Here is a 24839-nt window from a genome sequence, read left to right as displayed (position 1 = left end):
CGAGAGGGGGGGGCGAAGTGTGTCCTACGAGAGGGGACGAAGTGTGTCCTACGAGAGGGGACGAAGTGTGTCCTACGAGAGAGGACGAAGTGTGTCCTACGAGAGGGGACGAAGTGTGTCCTACGAGAGGGGGCGAAGTGTGTCCTACGAGAGGGGACGAAGTGTGTCCTACGAGAGGGGACGAAGTGTGTCCTACGAGAGGGGACGAAGTGTGTCCTACGAGAGGGGACGAAGTGTGTCTTACGAGAGGGGACGAAGTGTATCCTACGAGAGAGGACGAAGTGTGTCCTACGAGAGGGGGGGCGAAGTGTGTCTTACGAGAGGGGACGAAGTGTGTCCTACGAGAGGGGACGAAGTGTGTCTTACGAGAGGGGGGGCGAAGTGTGTCTTACGAGAGGGGACAAAGTGTGTCTTACGAGAGGGGGCGAAGTGTGTCCTACGAGAGGGGGGGCGAAGTGTGTCTTACGAGAGGGGACGAAGTGTGTCTTACGAGAGGGGGCGAAGTGTGTCTTACGAGAGGGGACGAAGTGTGTCCTACGAGAGGGGACGAAGTGTGTCTTACGAGAGGGGACGAAGTGTGTCTTACGAGAGGGGACGAAGTGTGTCCTACGAGAGAGGACGAAGTGTGTCCAACGAGAGAGGACGAAGTGTGTCCTACGAGAGGGGACGAAGTGTGTCCTACGAGAGGGGACGAAGTGTGTCTTACGAGAGAGGACGAAGTGTGTCTTACGAGAGGGGACGAAGTGTGTCCTACGAGAGAGGACGAAGTGTGTCCTACGAGAGGGGACGAAGTGTGTCCTACGAGGGGGGGCGAAGTGTGTCCTACGAGGGGGGGCGAAGTGTGTCCTACGAGAGGGGATGAGGTGTGTCCTACGAGAGGGGGCGAAGTGTGTCCTACGAGAAAGGACGAAGTGTGTCCTACGAGAGGGGATGAGGTGTGTCCTACGAGAGGGGACGAAGTGTGTCCTACGAGAAAGGACGAAGTGTGTCCTACGAGAGGGGACGAAGTGTGTCCTACGAGAGGGGACGAAGTGTGTCCTACGAGAAAGGACGAAGTGTGTCCTACGAGAGGGGACGAAGTGTGTCCTACGAGAGGGGACGAAGTGTGTCCTATGAGAGGGGACGAAGTGTGTCCTACGAGAGGGGACGAAGTGTGTCCTACGAGAGGGGACGAAGTGTGTCCTACGAGAGAGGACGAAGTGTGTCCTACAAGAGGGGACGAAGTGTGTCTTACGAGAGGGGGCGAAGTGTGTCCTACGAGAGGGGACGAAGTGTGTCCTACGAGAGGGGACGAAGTGTGTCCTACGAGAGGGGGGGGGCGAAGTGTGTCCTACGAGAGGGGGGACGAAGTGTGTCCTACAAGAGGGGGCGAAGTGTGTCCTACGAGAGGGGACGAAGTGTGTCCTACGAGAGGGGACGAAGTGTGTCCTACGAGAGGGGACGAAGTGTGTCCTACGAGAGGGGACGAAGTGTGTCCTACGAGAGGGGGGGGCGAAGTCTGTCCTACGAGAGGGGACGAAGTGTGTCCTACGAGAGAAGACGAAGTGTGTCCTACGAGAGGGGGGGGGGGGCGAAGTGTGTCCTACGAGAGGGGGGGCGAAGTGTGTCCTACGAGAGGGGGGGGCGAAGTGTGTCCTACGAGAGGGGGGGGGCGAAGTGTGTCTTACGAGAGGGGGCGAAGTGTGTCCTACGAGAGAGGGGGACGAAGTGTGTCCTACGAGAGAGGGGGACGAAGTGTGTCCTACGAGAGGGGACGAAGTGTGTCCTACGAGAGGGGACGAAGTGTGTCCTACGAGAGGGGATGAAGTGTGTCCTACGAGAGGGGACGAAGTGTGTCCTATGAGAGGGGACGAAGTGTGTCTTACGAGAGGGGATGAAGTGTGTCCTACGAGAGGGGACGAAGTGTGTCCTACGAGAGGGGACGAAGTGTGTCCTACGAGAGGGGACAAAGTGTGTCCTACGAGAGGGGACGAAGTGTGTCCTACGAGAGAGGGGACGAAGTGTGTCTTACGAGAGAGGGGACGAAGTGTGTCCTACGAGAGGGGGGACGAAGTGTGTCCTACGAGAGAGGGGACGAAGTGTGTCCTACGAGAGGGGACGAAGTGTGTCTTACGAGAGAGGGGACGAAGTGTGTCCTACGAGAGGGGGCGAAGTGTGTCTTACGAGAGAGGGGACGAAGTGTGTCCTACGAGAGGGGACGAAGTGTGTCCTACGAGAGGGGGCGAAGTGTGTCTTACGAGAGGGGGGACGAAGTGTGTCCTACGAGAGGGGACGAAGTGTGTCCTACGAGAGGGGGACGAAGTGTGTCCTACGAGAGAGGGGACGAAGTGTGTCCTACGAGAGGGGACGAAGTGTGTCCTACGAGAGGGGGGACGAAGTGTGTCCTACGAGAGAGGACGAAGTGTGTCCTACGAGAGAGGGCGAAGTGTGTCCTACGAGAGAGGGCGAAGTGTGTCCTACGAGAGGGGACGAAGTGTGTCTTACGAGAGGGGGGGGCGAAGTGTGTCCTACGAGAGGGGACGAAGTGTGTCCAACGAGAGGGGGGACGAAGTGTGTCCTACGAGAGGGGACGAAGTGTGTCCTACGAGAGGGGGGACGAAGTGTGTCCTACGAGAGGGGGGCGAAGTGTCCTACGAGAGGGGGGACGAAGTGTGTCCTACGAGAGAGGACGAAGTGTGTCCTACGAGAGGGGACGAAGTGTGTCCTACGAGAGGGGACGAAGTGTGTCCAACGAGAGGGGGGACGAAGTGTGTCTTACGAGAGGGGGGACGAAGTGTGTCTTACGAGAGGGGGGGCGAAGTGTGTCTTACGAGAGGGGGGCGAAGTGTGTCTTACGAGAGGGGACGAAGTGTGTCCTACGAGAGGGGGGGCGAAGTGTGTCTTACGAGAGGGGGGGCGAAGTGTGTCTTACGAGAGGGGGGGCGAAGTGTGTCTTACGAGAGGGGACGAAGTGTGTCCTACGAGAGGGGGGGCGAAGTGTGTCCTACGAGAGGGGACGAAGTGTGTCCTACGAGAGGGGACGAAGTGTGTCTTACGAGAGGGGGGGCGAAGTGTGTCCTACGAGAGGGGACGAAGTGTGTCCAACGAGAGGGGACGAAGTGTGTCCAACGAGAGGGGGGGGCGAAGTGTGTCTTACAAGAGGGGGCGAAGTGTGTCCTACGAGAGGGGGGGCGAAGTGTGTCCTACGAGAGGGGACGAAGTGTGTCCAACGAGAGGGGACGAAGTGTGTCCTACGAGAGGGGACGAAGTGTGTCCTACGAGAGGGGACGAAGTGTGTCTTACGAGAGGGGACGAAGTGTGTCCTACGAGAGGGGACGAAGTGTGTCCTACGAGAGGGGACGAAGTGTGTCCTACGAGAGGGGATGAAGTGTGTCTTACGAGAGGGGGGGCGAAGTGTGTCCTACGAGAGGGGACGAAGTGTGTCCAACGAGAGGGGGGACGAAGTGTGTCCTACGAGAGGGGACGAAGTGTGTCCTACGAGAGAGGGGACGAAGTGTGTCCTACGAGAGGGGACGAAGTGTGTCCTACGAGAGGGGACGAAGTGTGTCCTACGAGAGGGGATGAAGTGTGTCCTACGAGAGGGGATGAAGTGTGTCCTACGAGAGGGGGGGAAGTGTGTCCTACGAGAGGGGACGAAGTGTGTCTTACGAGAGGGGGCGAAGTGTGTCCAACGAGAGGGGATGAAGTGTGTCCTACGAGAGGGGACGAAGTGTGTCCTACGAGAGAGGGGACGAAGTGTGTCCTACGAGAGGGGACGAAGTGTGTCCTACGAGAGGGGGCGAAGTGTGTCTTACGAGAGGGGGGGCGAAGTGTGTCCTACGAGAGGGGACGAAGTGTGTCCAACGAGAGGGGACGAAGTGTGTCTTACGAGAGAGGACGAAGTGTGTCCTACGAGAGAGGACGAAGTGTGTCCTACGAGAGGGGACGAAGTGTGTCCTACGAGAGGGGACGAAGTGTGTCTTACGAGAGGGGACGAAGTGTGTCCTACGAGAGGGGACGAAGTGTGTCTTACGAGAGGGGACGAAGTGTGTCCTACGAGAGGGGACGAAGTGTGTCTTACGAGAGGGGACGAAGTGTGTCCAACGAGAGGGGACGAAGTGTGTCTTACGAGAGGGGACGAAGTGTGTCCTACGAGAGGGGGGGGGCGAAGTGTGTCTTACGAGAGGGGGGGAAGTGTGTCTTACGAGAGGGGGGGCGAAGTGTGTCCTACGAGAGGGGGCGAAGTGTGTCTTACGAGAGGGGGGGACGAAGTGTGTCTTACGAGAGGGGGCGAAGTGTGTCTTACGAGAGGGGACGAAGTGTGTCCTACGAGAGGGGGGGGGCGAAGTGTGTCCTACGAGAGGGGACGAAGTGTGTCCTACGAGAGAGGACGAAGTGTGTCCTACGAGAGGGGGCGAAGTGTGTCCTACGAGAGGGGGCGAAGTGTGTCCTACGAGAGGGGACGAAGTGTGTCCAACGAGAGGGGACGAAGTGTGTCTTACGAGAGGGGACGAAGTGTGTCCTACGAGAGAGGACGAAGTGTGTCTTACGAGAGGGGACGAAGTGTGTCCTACGAGAGGGGACGAAGTGTGTCTTACGAGAGGGGACGAAGTGTGTCCTACGAGAGGGGACGAAGTGTGTCTTACGAGAGGGGGCGAAGTGTGTCTTACGAGAGGGGACGAAGTGTGTCTTACGAGAGGGGACGAAGTGTGTCTTACGAGAGGGGACGAAGTGTGTCCAACGAGAGGGGACGAAGTGTGTCTTACGAGAGGGGACGAAGTGTGTCCTACGAGAGGGGGGGGGCGAAGTGTGTCTTACGAGAGGGGACGAAGTGTGTCCTACGAGAGGGGGCGAAGTGTGTCTTACGAGAGGGGACGAAGTGTGTCTTACGAGAGGGGGGGGCGAAGTGTGTCTTACGAGAGGGGGCGAAGTGTGTCTTACGAGAGGGGGGGACGAAGTGTGTCTTACGAGAGGGGGCGAAGTGTGTCCTACGAGAGGGGGCGAAGTGTGTCTTACGAGAGGGGGGGACGAAGTGTGTCTTACGAGAGGGGGCGAAGTGTGTCTTACGAGAGGGGACGAAGTGTGTCCTACGAGAGGGGGGGGGCGAAGTGTGTCCTACGAGAGGGGACGAAGTGTGTCCTACGAGAGGGGACGAAGTGTGTCCTACGAGAGGGGACGAAGTGTGTTCTACGAGAGGGGACGAAGTGTGTCCTACGAGAGGGGATGAAGTGTGTCTTACGAGAGAGGGGACGAAGTGTGTCCTACGAGAGGGGACGAAGTGTGTCTTACGAGAGAGGGGACGAAGTGTGTCTTACGAGAGGGGACGAAGTGTGTTCTACGAGAGGGGACGAAGTGTGTCCTACGAGAGGGGATGAAGTGTGTCCTACGAGAGGGGACGAAGTGTGTCCTACGAGAGAGGGGACGAAGTGTGTCCTACGAGAGGGGGGGCGAAGTGTGTCCTACGAGAGAGGACGAAGTGTGTCCTACGAGAGAGGGGACGAAGTGTGTCCTACGAGAGAGGACGAAGTGTGTCCTACGAGAGAGGACGAAGTGTGTCCTACGAGAGAGGGGACGAAGTGTGTCCTACGAGAGAGGACGAAGTGTGTCCTACGAGAGAGGGGACGAAGTGTGTCCTACGAGAGAGGGGACGAAGTGTGTCCTACGAGAGAGGACGAAGTGTGTCCTACGAGAGAGGACGAAGTGTGTCCTACGAGAGGGGGGGGCGAAGTGTGTCCTACGAGAGGGGACGAAGTGTGTCCTACGAGAGGGGGCGAAGTGTGTCTTACGAGAGGGGGCGAAGTGTGTCCTACGAGAGGGGACGAAGTGTCCTACGAGAGGGGACGAAGTGTGTCCTACGAGAGGGGGGGCGAAGTGTGTCCTACGAGAGAGGGGACGAAGTGTGTCCTACGAGAGAGGGGACGAAGTGTGTCCTACGAGAGAGGGGACGAAGTGTGTCCTACGAGAGGGGGCGAAGTGTGTCCTACGAGAGGGGACGAAGTGTGTCCTACGAGAGGGGATGAAGTGTGTCCTACGAGAGGGGACGAAGTGTGTCCTACGAGAGGGGGCGAAGTGTGTCCTACGAGAGGGGACGAAGTGTGTCCTACGAGAGGGGATGAAGTGTGTCCTACGAGAGGGGGGACGAAGTGTGTCCTACGAGAGGGGACGAAGTGTGTCCTACGAGAGGGGACGAAGTGTGTCCTACGAGAGGGGACGAAGTGTGTCCTACGAGAGGGGACGAAGTGTGTCTTACAAGAGAGGGGATGAAGTGTGTCCTACGAGAGGGGACGAAGTGTGTCTTACGAGAGGGGACGAAGTGTGTCCTACGAGAGGGGATGAAGTGTGTCTTACGAGAGGGGATGAAGTGTGTCCTACGAGAGGGGATGAAGTGTGTCCTACGAGAGGGGACGAAGTGTGTCCTACGAGAGAGGGGATGAAGTGTGTCCTACGAGAGAGGGGATGAAGTGTGTCCTACAAGAGAGGACGAAGTGTGTCTTACGAGAGAGGGGATGAAGTGTGTCCTACGAGAGGGGACGAAGTGTGTCCTACGAGAGGGGACGAAGTGTGTCCTACGAGAGGGGACGAAGTGTGTCTTACGAGAGAGGGGATGAAGTGTGTCCTACGAGAGGGGACGAAGTGTGTCCTACGAGAGGGGACGAAGTGTGTCCTACGAGAGGGGACGAAGTGTGTCCTACAAGAGGGGACGAAGTGTGTCCTACGAGAGGGGATGAAGTGTGTCCTACGAGGGGGGATGAAGTGTGTCCTACGAGAGGGGATGAAGTGTGTCCTACGAGAGGGGATGAAGTGTGTCCTACGAGAGGGGAAACTGTTTGGCTGCTGCTCGCCCACAGGCCATCACAGCAATCCGAATAGACGAGGCTAGAATCAACACTGGATGACGACGCTGTCAGTAATTACAGGCTTGCACGGTTCAGAATGATACATTATGTGGATACCGTGCTGTTGCCAGAGACTTCACCTCAGGATTAGGGTCTGCATGCATGTACAGTAGAGTGATCCAACGTGCATTATTTTGTTTTGCTTTGAGGACAATAGAATCTGAATGCGAGTGGCTTGGCCAGCCAGAACAGACACTGTTCTTGTTACAATCTTCCAAGGTGTAGGATTACACCAAACTACACCATGGGAAATTGACATGGGGTACATGTAAAATATTGTGGCAGACCTTTCATCATCAGGTTAGGTCTTGAAAAATAACAGTAAGCATGTGTGGACTTTGACCCAGCACATATTACCGTGAGCAAGAGAGGGTACAGTCTCCTCCTAGGCTAATGAATTTAAAATCAGTGAGCTTCGGGAGTCAGGAGCCTGTGTAATAGCCTAAATCTAGGCCAATGAGCTGAACATTTGAATAAACAAATAGCCTTCCTCTGTATTTCAGACAAACAGCCACTTCAACCAAATACTAATTCAAGCGTGTGACAGAGTAAACTAGTAATTAAAAACAGAGTGAGGACATTTGTTTGACTTTTTTGTGGAAAGTTTATTTCCTAGAATCTAGGGACATCGTGGTTGTTGACACAACCTCCGTCACTGTCATGAGGTCTGACCCAATGTTCCCTGACAGCTAGTGCTGCGACAAACTCCTCCTGATTGGATCAAACTCACTGTCAACAGCAGAAGGCACTTCTTCTGAGTACAAGTCTGCTGCTAGCCAAGCAACGGACAGAGATAAGCACACGTGTGAGTGAGTGAGTGAATGGATGAAAACTTTATTTAACAGATTACAGAATGGGTACAATACAGTACGGCTCAATACACACAATTGTTAAGGGGATGCAGACCAGAGAAAGACGTTTGTCTTGTTTACATCAGGGTCCCCCATTTTCAATTCATAGTGAAATAAAAGTAAAAAGTAGCCGATGTTTTCCATTCCAAATAAAACATTTTGACAATGGAGGCTGAAGTTATATTGTTGTCCATCTCTCCCTTTGCTTCACATTTGTATGATGACCGAATATCACCTGACCGTAGTGAGGAGGGGGGGGGGGGGGGTGTCACACGCTGACTAATTGTATTTTATCTTTAGTTTAGGCTCACTTTGTGTTTTAGAGTGTACACTTTACACCAAACCTACGACAACAGTTATCACAATAAAAGTACAAAATAGTCACAAGTTGGTCACTATACAGTCTGTCTCTATTATTGTCTTGTCATTATTGTAATAAGTTATACTGTCCTGTGGTGTCTTTTTATGTATTATTATTATTGTTATTATTATTATTATTATTATTATTATTATTATTATTATTATTATTATTATTATTGTATAGTGTTGCGTCTTGTTTCATCTGGAAAAAATTTTAATAAAAAGATTTGATCACAAAATAGTCACACAACAAGTATATAGGGTATTGATATAGTTATGATGACGCGTTTCCTCCACAACCAGCCAACGTGTGTTGATGAGTTGGCAGAGAGAGACAGTGGCAATTAGCCAGGAACTTTGCAGAGAGACAGTAGAATAATTAGTAGCTGTAGTGTAATATTATCATAACAGGCTGACGTTACTCGCACAGACACGCATTGTGTGTGTGTGGGTAGAAAACGTTAAACGTTTTAAACATAATCACATGTGTGTTGCCCTAAGAAACAGTATTAAATGCCCAGAATAGAAGATAAATAAATGTGTCTTCTTCTTGCCGTCTGGTAGAATGTAGAGCAGCAGAATGAATGGAGTCAAGAGAAGTTAGCTACCAGCTCTAACAGCCCCTTTCGTGACTGTGATGCCCCGAGTGAATCCACAGTCACTTGCTCCTCAATAGGAAACCAACGTATTGTTGACCATGAAGGACTGGTTCTAACCGAACCGTTCGTCATACAAGTATCACAGATACATTTAAAATGTACTCACAGTTGCACGAGGGTTTCGGACAGAGATACGGGATGTTTTGAAAGCTTTGCGTTGCTAATAAACATTTTAAATATGTTTTATAAACTGGTCAACACTGCATTGTTTCCGGCGTTGGGTGCATGATGCGCATGCGCTGTGATCACACCAGGCAGCCAACGTCGGAAATAACGCCGCTTTGAGCAGTGGTGTTGACCAGTTTATAAAACATATTTAAAATGTTTTATTAGCAACGCAGAGCTTTCAAACCATCTCGTATCTCTGTCCGAAACCCTCGTGCAACTGGAAGTACCTTTCAAATGTCTCTGTGATACTTGTAGAACGAACGGTTCGGCCAGAACCAGTCCTTCATGGTCAATATACGTTGGTTTCCTATTGAGGAGCAAGTGACTGGCTTCACTCGGTGCATCAGTCACGAAAGGGGCTAGAGCTGGTAGCTAACGTTAGCTAACTGACAGATGTTAGCGTTACCTAGGTAGCTAAAACGAGCATAGCCGAGATAGATATCTCTCTCCATACGAAATATATCAACGCACTGTTGTTACCATGCTAAATAAAATCACCCCAAATATGTTCAAACTGTCTCAGTTGTGTTGTGTGTCGCCAGCTATAAGCGGCTAATAATCTGAGCTAACGGGGAGCAGAGCACCGGCTAACTAACGTCACTGATGATCAAACACATCCGCGCTGTGAGCTCCTCGTTCAACTGCCTTTTGTTTGTTTACCTTTCGGTGACTTCAACGGGGTGTTGAAAATGTCGTATCTTCAACGGGTCCCCATGTTTTCGCTCCGGCGAAACTCCTTAATAAAAGAAAATAAATCTCCCCGACGTTGTTGTCGGAGCCTCCTGGACCAACGTCGCTACTACTACTACTGGTGGTGGCTGTTGATGGAGCCCGGTCTGCAGAGCAGTCAGTCACACAGCAGTCTGGTGTCATGGGATGATGATGATGATGAATGATGATGATGGTGGTGATTGGAGGTGGTGACCACCTCCAATGTAAAGTACCCAGTATGGTTGTCAATATCCCAATGTACCCAACCTCCTCCAATGTAGTTTCTACGTCAAATGTATACAGTATACTCCCTTTTCTTGACTCTTTCTGTATCACAAACAGTACTGTATTTGCAAATCTGGTATGTCATAAATGTATAGATGTAGCAGTACTGACTATCTGTATGTCATGTATGTCATATATGTCCTGATGAATTGAAAATGGGGGACCCTGATGTAAACAAGATGAAAGTCTTTCTCTGGTCTGCATCCCCTTAACAATTGTGTGTATTGAGCTGTACTGTATTGTACCCATTCTGCAATCTGTTAATAAAGTTTTCAATCAATCAATTCAATCAATCAATGATGATGGTGGTGATGATGATGGTGGTGATGATGATGATGATGGTGATGATGATTGATGATGATGGTGGTGATGATGATGATGGTGATGCTGATGGTTCAACGTCGGAAGATAGGTGTCAAACTGTCATGTGACTTGGACTTTGAAATCCAGCAAACAGACAACATACCTGATGGTGCCGATAATAAATCTGTTAGTCACTCTCTTTTTTAGACTTTTTGTATCACAAACAGTACTGTATTTGTAGATCTGGTATGTCACATAAATGTATGGATGTAGCAGTACTGTCTATCTGTATGTCATGTAGCCTATGTCATATATGTTATTATTAATTGAAAATGGGAGACCCTGATGTAAACAAGACGAAAGTCTTTCTCTGGTCTGCATCCCCTTAACAATTGTGTGTATTGAGCTGTACTGTATTGTACCCATTATGAAATCTGTTAATAAAATGTTCAATCAATCAATCAATCAACGTAGGAAGATAGGTGTCAAACTGTCATGTGACTTGGAGAGGGGAAAATCTAGCAAACAGACAACATACCATGGTGGCGATAATAAATGTTAGTCACGGGTGCCCAGTGTCAGTGAGCACTAAGGTTTCTGCATAGGATAGTGTACGTCATCTTTTATTGAACTGTCCATGTAATGTGAACAATAAATGGGGAACTTCTATAGAGCAAGTGTACCTTTATTGAAATAGAAACGTGTCATAATGAGAACACATGTATCTTGTCCATAGATAAAATAAGTCTTCAACCAATTTATAGAAGGTTGTCCAAGATAAAATGTGGAAGTTCCCTTTATTTTACCTGAAACAAACACCTTCTCCACCTTCAGACAGATTCTTATGAGAGTGTGATCCTATATCATTAATTATATAGATAAAGCCTGCAAACCTCCAAAAGTATACAGACAGACTACATTGCATAACAGCTCGTCAGTCTGACCGGACGCCTGGATGCTGTCAGGCGCCTGGAATTAACCAGTTTGTTTAACACTTGTGTTGACACACCTGCATGGCATGTCATGCTACATGTCTCACGTGACCTTTCATAATGATTGACACTTCTAGCGTGCAAACAAGACACCAGAAGTACACAAATAGATGCACGATACAATCAAAACTGTATTTTCTTCTTTTGCAATAGAGAACTGTAGCTCTATTCGGCGGTAACAAGTCATTTGTTTCCACCGGCTCATATTTTCAAAGTCTCACAACACAGAGCAAATACTGTAGCAAATAACAAACTGTAGACATAAACTTTATCCATCCTTTTCTTTTTCTTTTTTTCTTATGGCCCGAGATTTGAGTGTTCAAAGGTTACCCAAAAGTAATAGTGTTGTAAGACAGTGACAGCCTGTTGTTTGCTTTGTAAAACAAATGCTAGAATGTACTAAACAGGTCAACCATCTCCTGTGGGTTTTACACAAATTGCTGAATAACATCCCGAAAGTGGCAAGAAGACAACCTAAGCACACTCCTCCTCTACCACACTTACACATCCATGACCAGCAACATGCCCAAAGCTCTTTAGCCCAGCGAATGAAGGAGGCAGAGTGGATTTTCCTCCCAGATTCATCATTTATTTATACCATACTTTGGTACACAGACATGCACTGGGGTAAAATGCTTTTGGAGATTAGCCCCATCGTCCGTCCTTCCTCCTCCTCCTCCTCCTCCTCCTCCACCGTCCCTCCTCCATCCATCCCTCATCCGTCCACTTCATTAATCCCACTGTCATCACATCCTCTCACTACTTCTTCTCTGCCCTCTTCTCCTCGTCGTCGGGGAAGTAGACGCTGACGGTGAACTCTCCGGCCTCCGTGCCGTACATGTTCTTCACCAGTAGGGCGTACTTGCCGGAGTCAGCCGTGGTCACGGCGGCGATGGTGATGCTGGCGAACTTGCCGTGCTCGAACTTGAGCGTGTAGCGGTCGTCGGACACCAGCTCCCGGTTGTTCTTCGTCCAGCTCACCTCTGGCACGGGGTCGCCCCACACGTTGCCGGTCAGGTTCAGGGACTGGAGGGGGCAAAGGGGGGGGGGGACATTTACATCGTTAACCCTTTTGAGTTTCGAGTGCACGACATGTGAGATCAGAGTTCTGAGAATTGGAGAGACTGATGGTGATGTGACAATGGCTACTGGTAACTGAAACCTATGGAGTTGTTGTAGCAGGGGTGTAGCAAGGAGTGTGTGTGTGTGTGTGTGTGTGTGTGTGTGTGTGTGTGTGTGTGTGTGTGTGCGCGTGTGCGTGTGCGTGTGTGTGTGTGTGCGTGTGCGTGTGTGTGTGCGTGTGTGTGTGTGCGTGTGCAAGAGCGTAGGTTTGGTTTCAACACTTTAAGCGGGTCCTCCCCCAGAAAACTTTGAGCGTCAAACACTTATAATCTTCTGCATTCTGGTGAATTTTTATGAGAGGCACGTCTGCAAGGTTGAGATGGCTCTTTTGGGGAGGGGGTTGTCTTTCATATTAGTTATTTCTTTGAGGGGGACAAATGTACCTCTTCTCAATATTGAGGGGGGGACATGTTTTCGGGGGGGGGTGCTGATTACCTAGGGCCCCAAGCTGGACTAAAAGGTTTGTGTTAAAAGTTCAATGAAGTGGTTGTTATATTGTCCTTGTGACAAAAAAAAAATTTGAAGGTGTGGTAATAACAGCACATTTCTGCGTCCCTTATTTCCACCACGGAAGAGGCTATATAATCATTCATTTGTTAAGATAAGATGAGATATTCCTATATTGATCCCCTTGGGGAAATCTGTGCGTCATAGCAGCATGGGGAGGGGGGAGGGGAGGTACAGGTACGGGCAGGGTAATAGTAGAAATATAGGCAATATAATTAGATCTGAATGTAAAACTATGAGAAAAATAAACAAAGGTGCAGGTGAGGGTCTGTATGCCTATCGGTTATATATACGTTACAATAAATATAGGCAATAAAGAATTTGAATCTGAATAAAATATACTATGAGTAAGAGTAAAAGTAAACAGTATACACAAGGTGCAAGTATACACAAGGTACCCTAACTGGCACGATATACGTTACAGTCAGATTGTCCGGAGGTGTGTGTGTGTATTAGTTGTGGATGGAAGGGATGGGGGGAGGGGGGCCCAGAGAGAGAGAGAGAGAGAGAGAGAGAGAGAGAGAGAGAGAGAGAGAGAGAAACAGAGAGAGAGACAGAGAGACGAATTGAGTGAATATCCAGTTTAGTTACCTTGCCCTCTTGGATCGTGACCACATCTGGCAAGCCTCCAATAACACGAGCGCGGTCTGAAAGAGCGATAAGATAAGAGTGAGCCAAGAAGCAAATAGCAATCCATCAGTCAGCCACACGGTTAAATAGTCTGTGGGCTGTTTGGATCAGTAATACCAATCTCCCGCTGTACACTACGTAGACTAAATAGGTTTCCTGTCATACAGTAGACCATATCTGAGCCTCAGTCTACCCAAAGGATACAGTATAAATGAGCAAGAAATGTGCCCGTATCTACATAATAGTTGGAATTTGTACTGTATATTTGTATATTGTGCTGTATATCTTTGGCTGTATATTTTAGAATGTATATGCCTGACTGTATTTTTATTCTTATTTGTGATTTTTGACTACCTAAATGTTTATTGTGAGCGATCTGTGGTGCTGAATGTGCCTCGGGATCAATAAAGTACTTCTATTCTATTCTATTTCTTGTCCATAATTGCAGCTACATTTGCTACATCGTTTGAATTGCAAAAAGAAAAGAAAAAAGATTGTGCAGAGCATAATTAGAATGTTAGTCTACGGTACATACATTTCACGTACTATTTGGCGAATGTGAATTTCAATAAATTCCAGCGTGTGTGTTCAATGTCTCAATCTAGCCTCCATCGCTTTGAGAATGTAGATGAACGTGGTTCCTCTGTGATGATCATCATCAACACCATCGTACATCGTTCCTAACGAACAATCGCCGTAACCATTCATTAAATTCCACCCCTGCTGTTAAGAATCCTGTTAAAAGCCTTGGCAGCCGCTAAGCGCTCCGGCACGATTGTTACATAAATCCGGAGAGCTGTGTCTCCAGGGACAATCCAGGACATAAATAACCACTTACTTCTCTCTGCGTGCGCTGCTGCCCTACGGAAGGAAGGAGACAAGAGGCCATGTTAGACGCATCTCAAAATGGTAACACTGGCAGAGGGGGTCAGAGCACGCTTTATACAATGCCAGGAAAACTTATTTTGAGCGTAGGGGCCTCTGTCAGGGCACACAATTGTACGTTGTGAAGTCAATAATAGCCTTTGCAATGACTGTCCACTATTAGTTTATATAAACATCCTATTGACCTATTTCAAAAACCCACCCTCTTTTCTTGATCCTCCAATCATGAAGCGACAGCTGTCATTTGGAGGATGGAGAGAGGAGGGCAGGGTTTGAGATCGGTCTATTCATAGTGTTCTCACGGCGTGACGTGCATTCCCTACCCACACGGCAGAGCGTCATGGAACGACAACTCGCGGTCGATGGTTATCATTTCACCACAATCACAATCACCTGTCGCTTGCCTTACCGAGACGTCACGTCAGTGGCGACGATGTTTCAGATTCAGATTCAGACAACTTTATTGATCCCGCGTGGGGCAATTCCGATGTGACGGAATGACTATGGATTGGGTCTAAGCATGACAGACACACAGAGTCACACAGCAGCAGCTTCAGGGTCAGACGGGTTTGTTTACTCACTTCAGCCTCTGGAATTCTTCGAATGCCTCTTCCCAGGCTGCATCAAAACAAACAAGTAATCACATCATCATGATTGAATTCAATTCGGCGCCAAAGTATTAGCAAAAATTAGACACGGCTCATAATCCACACGATTTCAAATAATGGCCTTCAGTATATTGAATGATCATACTCATATCATTTGGGTCCGTTATGAGTCATAACGTGGAGACAAAGGGGCAAATGTTAGCGAGTGACGTTGCTTGGAGTGTGACGTCAGAACGTCGTGAGACTCACCCTGGCCGCTGAGATCAAAGTATCTCTTGAGCCCGTCCTTGCCGTCGAAGACGTCCATGGCGTAGAGGCCCTTGTCCTTCTCGGTGGGTTCGTTGATCTTGAGCCACAGCTGCTCTCCCGTGACGCCGCACTGCACCCGGTCCGCGCTGGCCAGCTTGGTGTCTCTGCCGGGGGGAGACACAGGGACGAGTGTTTGAGATCACACAGTGTACAAATTAGAGCCTTCACACTGGATTTTAATGTTCAACGTTAATTTTGATTTGGAAAAAATATATGTAATAAGTCGACGACCACTGTAAAATACATTTGTAATTTTTTATTTTTTTTATAAAATAATAATATTGATACGAGGTGCACTGGAAACAAATCACTGGTGCTTGTCCCTTTTTCATGATTTTGGAAAAATGTGACTGCAATGCAAGCCAATAACTAGGTTTTACAAAGCACAGCCCAATGATTAATGATAGTTTCCTATTGGTACTACCCATAATAGCAAATACAACGCACAATGTACATTGTATCCTTTTAAGGTGTTGTAAGTGGTATTTCTTGTTCAAATAATGTGTTAAATAGCTCTACATTCCGACAGCCATCACTCATATAGAGTGTCTGGTCAGTAACAGGTTATCCCAGTCCCTCCGCTCTGCAGTAAACTGAATTTCCCTTTCTGGTATCCCTTCCCACTTTATCCAATCATGAGAGAGAAGATGGATATTTTTACTTATTTCAAGAAATATTGCCAAGACAGATTTTCTTACTACACCGGCACATTATTTGACTTGTTTAAAGCACATTTTATATAGGCCTACATATTTGCTTAAAACTCGTTTTTATTTCTTATTTTATTTTGTGTTTACTGCAGAGCGGAGGGACTGGGAGACCCATGTTACTGACCGGGAAACTTAATGTAGAGCTATTATTTTAACATGTAAACCACTTATTTTAACAAAAGAAAATACCACTTATAGCACCTTTAATATTTTAATTTCATTTGAATGTGCCTCATTTCAGCCTCATTTCATAGTTGAATGGTATTCTTAGCAACAATAAACAGCCCTGGTACATAATGTTACATACAGTATGAGCCTACTGCCCCATTGGAACTGGGTGATGGGAGCTGCCCACTTGATGACTCCAGTGACATGACACCTGCTCTCTGCCTGCTCTCTGCCTGCTCTCCGCCTGCTCTCTGCCTGCTCTCTACCTGCTCTCTGCCTGCTCTCTGCCTGCTCTGCCTGCTCACTGCCTGCTCTCTACCTGCTCTCTGCCTGTCTGCTCTCTGCCTGCTCTCTGCCTGCTCTCTACCTGCTCTCTACCTGCTCTCCGCCTGCTCTCTGCCTGCTCTCTGACTGCTCTCTGCCTGCTCTCTGCCCGCTCTCTGCCCGCTCTCTGCCCGCTCTCTGCCCACTCTCTGCCTGCTCTCTGCCTGCTCTCTACCTGCTCTCTGCCTGCTCTCCGCCTGCTCTCTGCCTGCTCTCTGCCTGCTCTCTACCTGCTCTCTGCCTGCTCTCCGCCTGCTCTCCGCCTGCTCTCTGCCTGCTCTCTGCCTGCTCACTGCCTGCTCTCTGCCTGCTCTCTGCCTGCTCTCTGCCTGCTCTCTGCCTGCTCTCTGCCTGCTCTCTGCCTGCTCTCTGCCTGCTCACTGCCTGCTCTCTGCCTGCTCTCTGCCTGCTCTCTGCCTGCTCTCTACCTGCTCTCTGCCTGCTCACTGCCTGCTCTCTGCCTGCTCTCTGCCTGCTCTCTGCCTGCTCACTGCCTGCTCTCTGCCTGCTCTCTGCCTGCTCTCTACCTGCTCTCTGCCTGCTCTCTGCCTGCTCTCCGCCTGCTCTCTGCCTGCTCTCTACCTGCTCTCTACCTGCTCTCTACCTGCTCTCTGCCTGCTCTCTGCCTGCTCTCTACCTGCTCTCTGCCTGCTCTCTGCCTGCTCTCCGCCTGCTCTCCGCCTGCTCTCTGCCTGCTCTCTGCCTGCTCTCTGCCTGCTCACTGCCTGCTCTCTGCCTGCTCTCTGCCTGCTCTCTACCTGCTCTCTGCCTGCTCACTGCCTGCTCTCTGCCTGCTCTCTGCCTGCTCTCTGCCTGCTCACTGCCTGCTCTCTGCCTGCTCTCTGCCTGCTCTCTACCTGCTCTCTGCCTGCTCTCTGCCTGCTCTCCGCCTGCTCTCTACCTGCTCTCTGCCCGCTCTCTGCCTGCTCTCTGCCTGCTCTCCGCCTGCTCTCTACCTGCTCTCTACCTGCTCTCTGCCTGCTCTCTGCCTGCTCTCTACCTGCTCTCTGCCTGCTCTCCGCCTGCTCTCCGCCTGCTCTCCGCCTGCTCTCTACCTGCTCTCTGCCCGCTCTCCGCCTGCTCTCTGCCTGCTCTCTACCTGCTCTCTGCCTGCTCTCTGCCTGCTCTCTGCCTGCTCTCTGCCTGCTCTCCGCCTGCTCTCTGCCTGCTCTCTGCCTGCTCTCTGCCTGCTCTCCGCCTGCTCTCTGCCTGCTCTCTACCTGCTCTCTGCCTGCTCTCTGCCTGCTCTCTGCCTGCTCTCTACCTGCTCTCTGCCTGCTCTCTGCCTGCTCTCTGCCTGCTCTCTGCCTGCTCTCTACCTGCTCTCTGCCTGCTCTCTGCCTGCTCTCTGCCTGCTCTCCGCCTGCTCTCTGCCTGCTCTCTACCTGCTCTCTGCCTGCTCTCTGCCTGCTCTCTGCCTGCTCTCTACCTGCTCTCTACCTGCTCTCTGCCTGCTCTCTACCTGCTCTCTACCTGCTCTCTGCCTGCTCTCTACCTGCTCTCTGCCTGCTCTCTGCCTGCTCTCTACCTGCTCTCTGCCTGCTCTCTGCCTGCTCTCCGCCTGCTCTCCGCCTGCTCTCTGCCTGCTCTCTGCCTGCTCTCTGCCTGCTCTCTGCCTGCTCTCTGCCTGCTCTCTGCCTGCTCTCTGCTCTCTGCCTGCTCTCTACCTGCTCTCTGCCTGCTCTCTGCCTGCTCTCTACCTGCTCTCTGCCTGCTCTCTGCCTGCTCTCTGCCTGCTCTCTGCCTGCTCTCTACCTGCTCTCTGCCTGCTCTCTGCCTGCTCTCTGCCTGCTCTCTGCCTGCTCTCTGCTCTCTGCCTGCTCTCTACCTGCTCTCTGCCTGCTCTCTGCCTGCTCTCTACCTGCTCTCTGCCTGCTCTCTGCCTGCTCTCTGCCTGCTCTCTACCTGCTCTCTGCCTGCTCTCTGCCTGCTCTCTGCCTGCTCTCTGCCTGCTCTCTGCCTGCTCTCTGCCTGCTCTCTACCTGCTCTCTGCCTGCTCTCTACCTGCTCTCTGCCTGCTCTCTGCCTGCTCTCTGCCTGCTCTCTACCTGCTCTCTGCCTGCTCTCTGCCTGCTCTCTACCTGCTCTCTGCCTGCTCTCTGCCTGCTCTCTGCCTGCTCTCTGCCTGCTCTCTACCTGCTCTCTGCCTGCTCTCTGCCTGCTCTCTGTCTACTCTTACTAGTTACGCTGCTGGTCAGTATGTCTTAATAGTTAATACCATAGTGTCTTTATACCTGTACTAATACTACAACTCTGTACATACATCTGATTAGGACTACACTCAGTAGTACTAATTGATATATTTTATACCCAGTTTAATCACATGTACATTGTATATTACTGTTGCACTTTACCGTTACATTTGCACTCTGGTTGGACGCCAAACTTATTTAGTTTGATGACAATTCATCTGAATCTAACCTAATCTAATCTATAAACGGTCTTGTGTGTGTTGGAGAGAAGGAAAGCTGAACTGACAGTATATATATATATACAGTATATACACACGGTGGGGAGCTGGACATGGGTGACATACTTGTGGAGCCAGCTGACGCGCAGCTCCTCGGTGTAATACGTGATGAAGGAGTAGAGGACGATGCCGTGCTCTGTGCTGAGGAACTTGATCTCAGAGGAGGAGTTGGCTGGGAGGAGAGGAACAGAGACAGGAGTGAGATGGTTCTCAAACCATTAAGCCTTTCGCTACCACACTACAGATGGTTAACCTGTATTATACTTAAAGGTGCTATAGATTAAAAAAAATTACGTAAAGTAATCATTTTAAAAGAATAATACACCCACAGAGCTTTTACAAAAGTGCGGAAAACATTATAAATCTTTTTTTTTGTATTATTATGTTTTCGTTAGATTTTTATTGTTTTTTTTCTCCCGGCAGCAGTCCGGTAGAGAGAGAGAGGAAGTATGGGAGATAGAGGGGGAAGACATTCGTCAAAGGTCGCCGGGTCCGGGAGTCGAACCCGGGACGGGCGCGTTGCACCGCAGCGCTGTACGTGGTGCGCCACCCTGGCGCCCCGGAAAAATGATTAATTAATGAATTTATTATTTTAAACATTTTGGCGTAAATTAATATTGTTGTTTACACATTGCAGCCATGTATCCCCATTCTACTTGCCATTTCCCCCCACATGGAATGCGCCTGATTGGATAAATGACACACTGGCACTCTAGTGCGACATCTAGTGGCTAGAATGTCATCTATAGCACCTTCAAGCTGTTGAATAAACTCTTCCAGCATAGGAGCAGAGGTCATTACTGTACTTTGTTCTTTAGTTGTAATGCATAGAAAGTGATTACTGTACTTTGTTCTTTAGTTGTGATGCATAGAAAGTGATTACTGTACTTTGTTCTTTAGTTGTGATGCATAGAAAGTGATTACTGTACTTTGTTCTTTAGTTGTAATGCATAGAAAGTGATTACTGTACTTTGTTCTTTAGTTGTGATGCATAGAAAGTGATTACTGTACTTTGTTCTTTAGTTGTAATGCATAGAAAGTGATTACTGTACTTTGTTCTTTAGTTGTAACGCATAGAAAGCGTTTGCTCACCAATAACCCTGAACAGCTCGTTCATCACAGCCTGGAAGCCTGGGAAAGAAGGAGGATAAGAATCAATGTAACATCCATCACCATCTGACCAAACATCAACCGCTGAAGAAGACAAAGCTTTACAAGCTTTATAATTCACAGGCGAGAGGTTCTACCTGCGTCGGTCAGATCGAACTTGCTCTTATCTTTGCCCCTCGAGTCCTGCAGGTCGACCTCGTAGACGCCGGCGTCCCTCTTGGAGATCTAGACGAGGATGGTAGGGGCGAGTTAGTGACGTCGGCGTGACCCACATTAAAAAACCAAACACTGTGTTGGATCCCGTAGAGAGAATCCAGATAACTCAAGGACAGGTACACAGATAGCAGCACGGTAGGACAGGGTGACAGGAGACAAAGAAAAGGCAAGCTTTTCTCTCGCCCAGGATGCTGCAGGCTTTTTTCTCTAGGAACAACACAGAAATAGGTACAACAAGGAGGACACCACAGAGAGTTTGTTGCAGGCGGTAACTTATGGAAGCAAAGTATATGTCCAGACTTTGGCTCGTGGTGGTGGAGGAGCAGCGTCCGCCGCCGGTCTCTTTTTCAGCGTTTTCTCGATTTCTTTCTCTTGCTTAATAACACACTGTGGAATTAGACAAATGAGTGTGTTAATATGCGTGACAGGAGCGCTGCGGAACAAGGCCGCCTCTCCTGAGCCAATGCAGGGACTCCAACCCTCTCTTTCACATTCATTATCTTCATATGCCGTAACACTTCAGATCAAAGCAAAGAGTCCCAAATAAAGACTACCGTCCCGGATAAAGGCGGGTTCAAATAAAGAAATAAAAAAAAAAAATTAATTACGCCTTTTGACTAATAAAGGCTGGTCTCGATTAGAAGCCCGGGTCTACGTTAACTTTTCATCTGGTTGCCATAGGGAGGTGTAGTCTGACGTCACATTGGACCTCCTGCGAGGTCCACCCATTTAGGGATTTATCATTGGGGAAAATGGATTATCGGCTATTGTAACAATTCTGCCTCGTGAACATTGGCAAGCTTTCCATTTTTGCACAAAATGAGTTCCATTCTATCACTAAAATTATTGTTTTAAGCATTTTTGGTTGAAATAAAATTTGACGAAATTATTTTACGATTAATTGCAAATATTTTCATGTTGAGCTATAGATTGTGGATGAATGCACACAGAAAGGTACACCATGCAAATGTTCATGCTTTATTTGTTTTAAATAAATGGGCAATGGGGAAATACGTTGCAATTTCAAGCGATGTGGACCGGCCCGGAAACAGCAATGGCGTAACCACGACGTGTCTATACTTTCCGTAGCCGCATTTCTGCAGGATGCTCTCTGATTGGCCGATGCCAGTTTCTACACTGGTTAGGCTTAGGCACTCTTTCGAAGTAGGTTAAGGTTAGAGTTTGTCTTAGAGCATGGCGATAGAACGCCAGGTAGTTTGCAGGCTGTTCGACGCGGAAATGGGCAAAGACACAGCTCGTCACGCGATTGGGCAAACATGTCAGTGGCCAATCAGAGAGCGTCAGTCAGTGGCCAATCAGAGAGCGTCCTGCAGAAATGCGGCTACGGAAAGTATAGACGCAACCACAACTACACCTCCCTATTGGCGCTGTGAACATTTTGTTCTTTTGCCGTACTTTTAATGTACGTGTTACCTAGCTTCACCTTCTGAGTCATCACTACATCACCAACGTCTTTATTTAATCACGTTTTCATCATTTAGCATTTACCATCAATCTTGGTATCCAAGCTGATGCTAATAAAAGCCTGGGCTATTAATTGAAGTTTTACGGTATATAAGCTAGTTTCAATGCACCTTGAAACAGAAATCAGACTTCACTGGTACCAGCAGATAAAATTGGTTCTGCATCCTTTATATCAAAGGATAATTCTGCATATATAAGGTGCACTGTAAGGTTTTTGGTTGTTTGGAAGTAGGACCAACAACTATGTGTGTAGCCTACTGTCTAACACTCAGTGGTACTCGATGCATTCACTACAGCATTTCATCTTGTTTACATCACTAGTGTTTTGGGGGCTAGGCTGCTACCAGTTAGCTAACAAAGGTTAAGGTAAAGACACAAAAGAAAACCAAACTATAAAAATCGACATTGAATTGATACATGTTTGTGCTAACAATAGCAGCTAACATCCACCATCACTAACGTCGAGCTAAGCTAAAGCTAGCGGCGAGTAAACAACAGAATATCAGTCATGATTCTACAAGGCAGGTGCTAGCAGCTAGCGTCCGCCACTACTACTAGGCTAAGCTAAAGCTAAATGTATCCCCGGTCCGTAGGCTATGTTTGTTGCAGTAGAGAGGCGAGGTGCCTCCCCTTCTGCTGGATCACCATGGGACCCTATTTCATAAAAAATATGAATGATAGTCAACGGAGAGAGATAAACAATTTTTTATCCTGTTTGAATTGTGCCATGAATTAATGAATTACACATGTTTTCTGATTTAAAAGTGTAATTGTCAACTAGCTAACGTTATGTTATAGCATCAAAAGCTATCAATAATGTTAGCTAACATTAGCTAAATGGCTTGTCAATCAACTTTCTTGACATGCAAAGTTATCTTTTAAAATGATAAACGTCGTAATGTGTAGTTCATGGCACAACTCAAACAGAATACAATTAGTTAGTCCCTCGTCATTGACTACCGTAGCATTTCTTTTCCAAAATTGGTGGAAGGGGAGGGATTTCCTCTCTCTATAGGGCAAGTAACTAGCATCAAACACACGAGTTAACCAGGTAAAGATGCAAAAGAAAACAAAGAAATTAAATTGACAATGAATTGATATCCAATGCAATTAACTGATCAACTGAAGTCTCTGTGGGGTGAATGTATCATTAGCTAATGTCAGAAATGCCCTTGTGTGCAAAGTTAAAGTGACATGGGGAGTCAGCCAGCCAGCCAGCCAGCCAGCCAGCCAGCCAGCCAGCCAGTCAGTCAGTCAGTTAGGGACATTGACCGTTGTTGTCCGGCCCTCTGGGTCTGGCATAAATCAAAAACCTTACAGGGTGCACCTTTAAATAGTTGTAGAATTATGGGAACCAGTGCAGTTTGATTGAATGCAAATAGACAGTACTGTAATGATACAACACACGGATTACACCATATATTTAGAATATATGAACATAAATGTTGGGGAAATGTGACCTACAAGTCAAATATGGATATGGCAGATCAGTACAGGTTATTATGAGTAAAACAAAAAATATGTACGCTTTATGGAAGATGATGAAATGATCCTGATGAAAATACTGCACGTAATACATAGTGCGTAATACATAGAGTCCAGCAGCACCACAATAGAATGCTGGGAAAAGATGAGCATTTCTAACAGCGCTTCATCATTTATGAGTCCGTGTGTCAGAGAGAGGGAGATCTAGTGTAGAGCTGCATCGGAAGCTTTGCCATTTTGGCCTTCTACTCATGAGCTGACAACGTCCCCATGCTACATATTCTCTCTCCCTGTGACCCCTGACCTTTCCGATGTTAAAGGTCATCACGCCGTCAGTCTTCTCGATCTTCTTGGCGTCGTCGTCGTCCTCGGAGATCTCGATGCTGTTCTTGAACCAGGTGATCTCGGTCTCTGGCTTGATGTTTCCTATCTGCGCAGGGAAAGCCACAAGGAGGTTTGATTGATTGATTGATTGATTGAATATTTTATTAACAGATTGCAGAATGGGTACAGTACAGTACAGCTCAATACACACAATTGTTAAGGGGATGCAGACCAGAGAAAGACTTTCGTCTTGTTTACATCAGGGTCCCCCATTTTCAATTCATCATAACATATATGACATACATGACATACAGATAGACAGTACTGTTACATCTAGACATTTATGACATACCAGATCAACAAATATACAGTACTGTTTATGAGTACAAAAAGAGTTTAAAAAGAGTACATACATTTGAGGGGGAAGAAACTGTACATTGGAGGAGGTTGGGTAGGTGGGGAAACTGTACATTGAAAGTGGTTGGGAGGGGGGACTGGGGGGGGGGGGGGTTGGGTAGATGGGGTGGGGGGGGGGGGGGACTGTACATTGGAGGGGGTTGGGTTTGGACATTTACAGGGGCCAGTTTTGAATTGCAGTCTCCCGTAGGTGCTCTTTGAGAGTGGTTTTGAAAGTGGGTAGTGATTCACATTCCTTTACAGCTGTGGGTAGGGCGTTCCACATTGATGTGGCATAATTGCAAAACGTGTTTATTCCCTTGTTTGAGCCGAATCTGGGTTTAACATGATTTGTGGAGCTCTCTCTGGTGTTGTGGTCGTGGTATTCACTGACCTTTGGGAAGTATTTTGACATGTACATGGGTACCTTAGTGGTGTAGTGTATCTTGTAGACCAGGCCCATTGCAAGTTGCTGTACTCTGTCATCTACTCTAAGCCATCCTAGGTTGTCAAAGTGGGCAGGGGTGAGGTGGGTTCTAGGAGTAAGGTCAAGCAGTAGTCTGACCTGTTTGTTTTGTGATGTTTGTAATTTAGTTTTTAGCGCCTTTGAGGTGCTTTGGTACCATGAGGTGCAAGCATAGTCGTAGTACCCTTGAATGAGTGCTCCTGCCAGAGTCTTCAGGGTATTCTTGTTTACCAGAGAGGAGATCCGGTACAAGAATCTAGTTCGTTGGTTGACTTTTTTTTATTACATTGGATGCCATTTTGTCACAGGAAAGATTTGCCTCTAGGATGGAACCCAGGTATGTAATTTCATCTTTCCTTGTGACAATATTGTCACCCACTGTTACTGAGAAGCCGTCGGTCTTGTTAGTTGAACCGAAGA

At 48.5% G+C, this 24839-nt stretch overlaps 2 protein-coding genes across 4 annotated transcripts in view; both read right to left on the bottom strand.

Moving 5' to 3' along the window:
* lpin2 (lipin 2) overlaps positions 1–9712 on the bottom strand; it is a 99409-nt gene extending 89697 nt beyond the window's left edge. Inside the window, exon 1 of the mRNA XM_084326772.1 lies at positions 9574–9712. The gene's annotated coding sequence lies outside the window, so the exon portion shown is untranslated. The remainder of the gene's footprint in view (positions 1–9573) is intronic.
* Positions 9713–10887: 1175 nt separating this feature from the next.
* myom1a (myomesin 1a (skelemin)) overlaps positions 10888–24839 on the bottom strand; it is a 63575-nt gene continuing 49623 nt past the window's right edge. For 2 of the 3 annotated variants that reach the window (XM_084327961.1, XM_084327959.1), the window contains 10 exons: positions 23538–23663; positions 20564–20650; positions 20185–20272; positions 20030–20068; positions 19004–19109; positions 15206–15369; positions 14930–14966; positions 14302–14324; positions 13425–13480; positions 10888–12230 (listed from right to left, as the gene is read on the bottom strand). In XM_084327961.1, coding sequence (XP_084184087.1) covers positions 11964–12230; positions 13425–13480; positions 14302–14324; positions 14930–14966; positions 15206–15369; positions 19004–19109; positions 20030–20068; positions 20185–20272; positions 20564–20650; positions 23538–23663 — 993 coding nt within the window. In that variant the 3' untranslated portion in view covers positions 10888–11963. The remainder of the gene's footprint in view (positions 12231–13424; positions 13481–14301; positions 14325–14929; positions 14967–15205; positions 15370–19003; positions 19110–20029; positions 20069–20184; positions 20273–20563; positions 20651–23537; positions 23664–24839) is intronic. The other variant, XM_084327960.1, reaches the window with a different exon arrangement.

This window comes from Notolepis coatsorum, assembly GCF_963971535.1.
Source record: "Notolepis coatsorum genome assembly, chromosome: 13".
Lineage (NCBI taxonomy): Eukaryota > Metazoa > Chordata > Actinopteri > Aulopiformes > Paralepididae > Notolepis > Notolepis coatsorum.
Note: the sequence above shows the minus strand (reverse complement) of the source record. Positions and strands in the feature narration are given on the sequence as shown.